An 8,238-nucleotide genomic window follows, 5' to 3' on the forward strand; every position below is an offset into this window, starting at 1 on the left:
CAAAGGAACACAATCCTGCTGACACCTCGATTTTAGCCCAGTGGAAGTCCACAAGTCCAAAGCCCACTTAGGACTTCTGATTGCCAGAACCATAAGATAATAAATCTGTGTTGTTTTAAGCCACCAAGTTTTTTTGTAATTTGTTACAAAATAGGAAATGAACACAATAGGGTACCCATGGGCCCAGACTCCTGTCTGATAGTTATCCTCCACAGTGCTACAAACACACACACTCACACAGGCCCATATGTTTGTATTCCCTTCTCTGTCCAAAATATCACCCTGCACAACCCAGTCCCAGCAGCTCAATACACCTGAGACTCTGGGCCTCAACTAAAGCTGGAGAGGGGGCTCTTATGGAAGACTAGATCTAGGAGTTCATTAAGCCCACCCAAAGCAAACACCTCTGCATACCAGGCCTGCAGGGGCTCGTTCCCAGCCTTGAGCTCTGAATCTGGTGCGTGGAGGCTGCGAGCTTTCCGAACAACCTTGCCTGGGTATTTTGCTTCAAGAACCCCCCTCCTCTGCATCTGGCAGGACACAGGGAAGATTCTACTAGGGAGAGGGGGTGATCAGACGGGTCTGCATAGGGGCTGCTGCATGGAAAACGGGCAGATGGGGAAACTGAGGCCAAGAGAAGGGGTGGGGTGCGTCAAAGGCTGCCTAAGTCAGACATTAGGGGTGAGAACCCGGGGCTCCAGTAAACGATGGGGTAAGGGCTCAAATGAAGAGGAAAAGGCCCGCAGGTGAGGAACCAGCGCAACCTGACAGGAGAGGGCGGGGCGGGGCCAGAGAAGGGGCGTGACCGCGGCAGGGGAGGGGCTTACCGGGAGCGGCCCGTGCACGGGGCGGGGCTTAGCTGGCAGAGGCGGAAAGGCCTAGAATAAGGGCGGAGCCTGAGGCGGCGGGGCGGGGCATAGTTCAGAAGAGGGCGGGACATGGGCGGGGCGGGCCAGTTAGAGGCGGGGCCAGGCCGGGGAGGGGCGGGGCGTGCTGAGGGCAGGGGTGGGGGCTGCCGGGAGGATGAAGAGACCCGGCTCGCTAAGGGGTGGGACCCGGGGCGGGGCGGGGGGCGGGGCCGAGCGCCCCACGGCTAGGTGGGAAGGGCTTAAGGGCAGGGCGAACGCCTCAGCCCGAGCGTCGGAATCGGGCGGGAGCACCGGAAACTTCCAGACGAGAATGCGTATTTCCGGTCAAGATGGCGGCGCCCACTAGAGTCAGGTGCGGGCCAGTCTGTCTTCAGTAGCGGCGGCGACTCGGAGCCCGGGGAGGTGAGGTCCGCCCCGCTCGGGCTCCCTTCTTCCGAGAGGAGGGAGGGAGGAGATTCGTTGATATGACGACCCAACGGGGAGCTTTGGAGGCGGGACAGTGGCGTTGCTAAGAGACGGGCACGCACACACTAGAGTTAGGGGAGGGGGTTGCTACGGTGCTGGGGAGAGTGGGTGGGGCCTGTTGCTAGGGAGGAAGGCGGGGCTTGTGGCTTTGGGGACGGGTCCCGCGGGCCCTGAGGGAGGAAAGGGGGCTTGGTTGAGGTGCGTGTGGGCAGAGTGGCTCGGTGTCATGGGGGGCCTCCGAGCCTCCCTAAAACGCCACCTTCTCAGCAGAACCCCAGGAGTCGACCCGTCGGGACGCCAGAGCTACCTCCGCGGTGACCACCCCTACCCCCAACACATTATCCGCTTCTGCACAAACAGCCCATGGCGGACCAAGGCTCGGGGGGCAGCCGCCTCCCCCTGGCTCTGCCCCCGGCCTCCCAGGGCTGCTCGTCAGGGGGCGGCGGCTCCTCGGCAGGGGGCTCGGGCAACCCGCCGCCCCCCCGCAACCTGCAAGGCCTGCTGCAGATGGCCATCACGGCGGGCTCTGAGGAGCCAGACCCCCCGCCAGAGCCCATGAGTGAGGAGGTAAAGGGGGGGGCGCGAGGAGCCGGGGGGGGGGGCGTGGGGCGTGGGAACAGCTACCTCTTGGGAAGCGTGGCTTGGGGAGCTGGGAGCTGGAGTTTTCCTGGTTGGGGGGCGGGAGCCCGGGTGTGGAGGCGCAGTAGGCTGTATTTGTGCTAGATGGGGTTCTCGTAGGCTGAATGAAGGTCAGATCTCATAACTGTCTGAGGGGGCAGACCCCTGGGTCCTATGCTGGGAGGTAGAATAGCATCGTGGTAGAAAGAAAAGCAAGGGCTCTCCAGCCAGACAGTTCAGCCAGACAAGACTGAATTCCGCATTATCCAGCTGTGTGACCTTGGGTATATCACTTAGTCTCTCTGAGCCTCAAGTTCCTCATTTGCAAGTTGATGATGTTAAAAATAATAACAGCGCTTCCTAGGGTAGTTCTGAGGTTCCAGTTTAAGTAGGGCTCCACACTGGGCCTGGCGCTTAGGCAGCCTGGGGTTCATGCTCAATAACAGCACAGGCTGGCTCAGTTGGTTGAGTGTCATCCATGCACCAAGAGGTCACCGGTTTGGTTCCATCGGGGCACATGCCCTGGTTGCGGGCCAATTCCGGTGGGGGGGCGTGTAGGAGGCAGCCGATCTAGGTTTCTCTCTTATCGGTGTTTCTATCTCTCTCCCTCTCCCTTCTCTCTGTAAAATCAATAATAAGTTAAGAATGTGTTTTAAAAAAGAACACCAGCTCTATCGGCAGACTGCTTAAGTCTGACCACAGGCTTTGTGAATGGCTGACTGTGTGATCTTCGGAAAGTCACAACCTTTCTGTGCTACATCTCTGAGGTGGGGATGACAGGAATACTTCATAGGGCTATTTTGGAGATTAATAGCAATATTTGTTATAATGGCACTTTGTTAGTGATAGTGGTTACTGTACAGGCATACCTCGTTTTACTGTGTTTCATGGATGTTGCCTTTTTTAGAAACTGAAGGCAGGACCTTCCACCAGCAAAAAGATTAGGACTCTCACCCTGGCCAGTGTGACTCAGTGGTTAGAGCATTGGCCTGTGCACCAAAGGGTCTCGGGTTCAATTCCCGGTCAAGGGTACGTACCTGGGTTGCAGGTTCGATCCCCAGCCCGATCAGGGCGAATGTGGGAGGCAACCAATCAATGTGTCTCTCTCACAGCAATGTTTTTCTCTTTTCTCTCTCTTCCTCTCGTTCTCTCTCTAAAACAAACAAACAAAAAAACAGCCAACAAGCTCTAATCTTCTCCTGCCCCATACCTGCTTCTCCGCAGTCTTCCCATCTCCTAGGTAACTCAGGACAGACACCAAGGAGTGCTGCTTCCTCTCTGTCTCCCACCCCATAGCCCATCTCTCCATAGATCTAGTGTCTAGACCAGCTGTGAGTAGAAATGAAGCTTGATATGTGTTGATTGAAGGATCAGTCAGCTCTCAGATGTTGGCAGTTGTTATTAATGACTTATTCATGAATTAATTTATTGACTAGCTCACCCCACCTTGTCCCCCAGCGGCGCCAGTGGCTGCAGGAGGCCATGTCGGCTGCCTGCCGGGGCCAGCGGGAAGAGGTGGAGCAGATGAAGAACTGCCTTCGAGTGCTGTCCCAGCCTCCACCCCCCTCAGCTGTCGAGGCTGAGCTGGCCATGGACCAGCAGGAGCGCGAAGGGGCCCTGGAGCTGCTGGCTGACCTGTGCGAAAACATGGACAATGCTGCAGGTACACCCTGGCTCACCCCAGGCTTGTGCCAGCTGCTGGGTCATCTTCACCTCCTGGTCTCTTTTTTGTCTTGCCTCCTCCTTAGTGCATGTCCTGCTGTGGCTCAGCCCTTGTCCTTTGTCTTGGCTTCCTCTCCAGGCTCCCAGCCTCCAGCCTTTTCCCCTCTAGTCTGTCTGACTCCATTCCCAGATGGGACTTTCCTGTCCCTCTCTGTTCGGTCCCCATGCCATCAGGAGTAAGGATGGCACCTTCTCTCACCCCACCCAGACAGCCTGGGGGGGAATAGCTCTGCCCATAACACTGGCTCTGTCTCCTCTCTACGGCACAGACTTCTGCCAGCTGTCGGGCATGCACCTGCTGGTGGGCCGGTACCTGGAGGCAGGGCCCGCGGGGCTACGGTGGCGGGCGGCACAGCTCATCGGCACCTGCAGCCAGAACGTGGCAGCCATCCAGGAGCAAGTGCTGGGTCTGGGCGCCTTGCGCAAGCTGCTCCGGCTGCTTGACCGGGACCCCTGTGACTCAGTGCGAGTCAAGGCCCTCTTCGCTATCTCCTGTGAGTATCCTGGGGCTGCTGGGGAGGGGTCTGGGTCCCCAAGGTCTGGAGCTGGCAATGGAGGCAGGCCCTGTAGGGATCTGCTTGAGGGCAGAGGGAGAGGGGCTTCATTTGTTCATTTACCCCCAGCACTTGTCAGGACTCTGTGCTGGGTGCTGACACCAGGGTGGTGAGCTTGCCAACTCGATCTAGTCAGAGAGCCAGATCTTAATGACACAGGACTATCACTCAGCTTGTCACTTGTGCCCATCAGGGTTTTCAGCCTCAAGCCTGTTGACATTCCCAGTTGTATCTCAGTAAAAATATACTTAAAAAAGTAATGCTTGTGAAGAGCAGGCGCATAAAAATTGATGATTGTGATGATGCTGGTGAAGATGATGATGGTGGTAGTGGTGATGGTGATGATGCTGGTGATGCTGGTGGTGATGGTAAAGATGATGCTGGTGAAGATGATGATGGTGATGGTGATGGTGGTGGTGGTGGTGGTGCTGCTACTGGTAAAGATGGTGAAGATAATGATGAAGATAATGGTGATGATAGTGGTGGTGATGGTGGTGACGATGGTGGTGACCATGACCTTAAGGCCCATCCTCTCTCCTCTCCCCAGGCCTGGTCCGGGAGCAGGAGGCCGGGTTGCTGCAGTTCCTTCGGCTGGACGGCTTCTCTGTGTTGATGCGGGCCATGCAGCAGCAGGTGCAAAAGCTCAAGGTCAAGTCAGCATTCCTGCTGCAGAACCTGCTGGTGGGCCACCCAGAACACAAAGGTGGGGTGGCTGGGGCAGGGAGCCTCGGGTGGTCCTGGAGGTTGGGTGGTAGGGGAAGGGAATGCACAGAGGAGGGGTGGGGACTGTCCCTCTGACCCTCGAGTCCCTTCCCTTAGGGACCCTGTGCTCCATGGGGATGGTTCAGCAGCTAGTGGCCCTCGTCCGGACAGAACACAGCCCCTTCCATGAGCACGTGCTTGGAGCCCTGTGCAGGTGTGCTGGGGCCCATGAGAACAAGTTCTGGGGCGGGTACCTCCACCTCCCAGAATGGTACCGCTAGGCTCCGGCTTCCTCTTTCCTGGGACCCAGGAGTCTGGGGCTTTCCCTTGGGGAGTACTGGCCCTCTCTGAACCTGTTTCCTCACCTGTAAGGGGAGTGACACAGCAGCCCAAGGAGGAGGGGGGAGGCTCTCTTTCACACCCCCACCCACCACAGTACAAGCGGATTAGTGTCTGAAAAAAGTGATAGGAGGGAGCAAATGAGTGAGCCGTGGCAGCCTTGTATGTGGAGTTGGCTCCAGGCCAGGCACTTTGTGAAGTGCTGTTTTATACAAGTCCCTGGAATGGGGTGGGGCAGCATGAGGTCCATGTTGCAGATGAGGAAACTGAGGTCTGGTGTGGGGAACTGTCTTTCCCCAGCTCCTTTGGTAGCACTGGGAGGTGGGCCTATGTTGAGGGAGGTCCCAAGAACTGCTCTCCTGCCCCTGCAGCCTGGTGACAGACTTCCCCCAGGGTGTGCGGGAGTGCCGGGAGCCAGAGCTGGGCCTGGAGGAGCTCCTTCGACACCGCTGTCAGCTGCTGCAGCAGCATGAGGAGTACCAGGTAGGGCTGGCAGAGGCCTGGCCTAGGGCACTCACCCTGGGGTCAGCAGGCGTGCCCTGCCCCATCCCTGCCCTCCCGATCGCTGTGGTCTGTTCTCCATGCTGTGTTTATGTTTTATCCACGTGTCTCATCACCCATGTGCCTTGTGCTGTCAGCAGGGACGAAGGAGGAACCCTTTCTTAAAGGGTTAATGAATTCATTTAACTATTATGCAGATTATTTATATCACATTCAAATATTCAGTAACTATATGTTAGGCCAGTAAAGAACAAATAAATGATAAATAGCAACCAACTAAATAAATAGATAAGTAAGAAATACATGATAAATAACAACTAAGTAACAGTGATAAAACTGGCTAGTGAAATAGATAAGTAACAAATCAGTCATAACTCATTAGGTATTTAATTACATAGATATTAATTAATGTATAAGTGATAAGTAGCTCAGATATTTAAATAGATAACCACAAATAAGTGATAAGCAACAACCTGTCCCTAACCACCCAGTACCTCTCCCAGTTCCTGTGGCTTTCCTGAGATAGTCTGTGCACAAATGAGCACGCGTGCCTGTAAATTGCTGTCCCCTCCCTTCCTCTGTGTTCTGCCAAGTCAGCCTGTCCTGAGCTCCGAGTGCTCCTTGCCAGCACCCCCGGGTGCACACACCGCTTTCCTCGTACAGCTGCACTGTCACCACCCTTGTTGACGGACGCGCAGGTTGTTCCCACTCTCTGGGTACTAAAAACACTGCTAAAAGAATAACCCTTCATGTATGTTACTTTATATGCATGAGTGTGTGTACACAACAAATTTCTAGGAAGGAAAGGACAAGTTAGGTACGATAAAGGTGAAGTCACAGGGTGAAGGGCTGTTTCGTCAGCTGTTGCCCAGTTGCTCTCCTTAGAGGTTGAACTGGTCCATAGTGTAGCCACCAGGGTGCCCAACATCCTGGCCAGGAGTGGCTGGCCTCAGACCATTGGACCTTTTTCCAAGCTGATGGGTGAAGCCAGTTGGCATTTGCGTTTCTCCCAAACGAAGTTGGGCATCTTTTTCCTTTCCTGTTAGCTGCTCATTCACATTTTGCCCCGTTAGCTGTGGGGTGGTGGTTTCTGCAGTTGATTTCAGTATTGACCATGTCATCCCTGTGTGAGGAGTCACAATTATTTTTCCGCCAACTTGGTTTTCTTTCATTTTGTTTCTGGCATCTTTTTGCTAGGCAGATACCTTGTATGTTTATGCGGTCCAACCCATCAGTGCTTGCTTTCTTGGTTTCTGGAGATTGGCTCGGTGGAAGGGGTTTTAAGTAGGGATAAGTAGTTGAGTTGTGTCAGCGAGTTAGAAAGAGCCTAGGGGGCTAATGTGGGGACAGACCAATGGGGTGCGGCTAGAGGCTGGGAGACCTGGGGTCTAGTTCAGGAGTCCAGACATGGGTGAAAAGAAAAACAGTGAGTCATGGATCTGAGCAGAGGTTGGAGAACCCAGGGAGGCTTCAGGGGCCCCGTGTCCGGGAGGGAAGAGGAGCTGTCTTTGGGTGCAGCGCGCCTTGGAGGCAGGGGCGAGCCTCTGCGCTCAGGGGTCCTGTTCTTGCCCCAACCCAGGAGGAGCTGGAGTTCTGCGAAAAGCTACTACAGACCTGCTTCTCCAGCCCGACGGACGACAGCATGGATCGGTGAAACCCCGTGGCCCCTGGCCCCCTCTCTGTGGGAACCGTAGGCCTCCTGCCTCCCAGCCACGAGGCCCTCTCCCAGGGGAGAGCAGGGCCTTGTTGGTGCGGGGCGGGGGCGTGCCAGCTGGTCTCTGCTCAGCCCCCTGGAGGGGCACTGAGAAAGGCACCCCCTGGAACCCCACCTCATGCTCTCACTCCATTACCCCTTATGCTTCCACACGTCTTCCAATAAAGGTTTTGCTCTTCCTCCTTCGCTGCAGCCTTTGCCACCACCTCTGGACGGTGCCTGGGGAGGGGAGGAGGGGCTCAATGTTAGGGGGTCTAGGGAGCCATGAGTGGGCGGAGCCTGGGAATAATAAAAGTGCTGCTCCAAAACTCAGAGTCACTGTCTCCTGTCATTTACCCAGCCTCCCTTGAGAGGGAGTGTGAGGTACACCCATTCTTCTTTTTGGCCACCCGTTGTGGGATTTCTCCTCTATGTAGGGAATCCCCCAGGTTAGGTTTTCGCTCCACAGGTCCTCAGGCTGAAGCCCTCTTCTTTACCAGCATCCCCTGTAGGGGCACATCGTGGAACTTTAGCCCCCCAATTGGAGCCTGCTGCACAGCATGCTGGGGAGCACGTGCACCAACAGCTGGCGTGGCGGTGCTGCTCAGATGGTGGAGGCCTGTCTGTGCCTGGGGCAGGCCCCTGCTTGGACGTGGGGTTCGTTCCCAACTCCAAAGCATGGAGCCTTCTCTCCAGCCTCAGAGATTTGGGGTGGGGTGGGGAACTGCCTCACTCCTTTAATAAGTTGTTTTGTATATTAGGTAAAGGAAGTTCC

At 55.8% G+C, this 8,238-nt stretch overlaps 1 protein-coding gene across 3 annotated transcripts; it reads left to right on the plus strand.

The window, feature by feature from the left end:
• Nucleotides 1–970: 970 nt before the first annotated feature.
• On the plus strand, nucleotides 971–7,663 carry HSPBP1 (HSPA (Hsp70) binding protein 1). Of its 3 annotated transcripts, none has more exons than XM_081117506.1 (8): nucleotides 971–1,271; nucleotides 1,605–1,901; nucleotides 3,411–3,615; nucleotides 3,944–4,168; nucleotides 4,776–4,931; nucleotides 5,048–5,144; nucleotides 5,641–5,752; nucleotides 7,350–7,663. In XM_081117506.1, the coding sequence occupies exons 2-8, from the start codon at nucleotides 1,698–1,700 to the stop codon at nucleotides 7,422–7,424; spliced, it is 1,074 nt and encodes a 357-aa protein (XP_080973632.1). In that variant the 5' UTR covers nucleotides 971–1,271; nucleotides 1,605–1,697; the 3' UTR covers nucleotides 7,425–7,663. The 3 variants fall into 3 exon arrangements, with proteins under 3 accessions (XP_080973632.1, XP_080973634.1, XP_080973633.1); XM_081117508.1 differs by having other exon boundaries at nucleotides 1,126–1,271; nucleotides 1,602–1,901; XM_081117507.1 differs by lacking the exon at nucleotides 971–1,271 and adding an exon at nucleotides 1,477–1,532.
• The last annotated feature ends 575 nt before the right edge of the window (nucleotides 7,664–8,238 follow it).

Source organism: Miniopterus schreibersii (assembly GCF_964146895.1).
Source record: "Miniopterus schreibersii genome assembly, chromosome: 18".
NCBI classification, from domain to species: domain Eukaryota; kingdom Metazoa; phylum Chordata; class Mammalia; order Chiroptera; family Miniopteridae; genus Miniopterus; species Miniopterus schreibersii.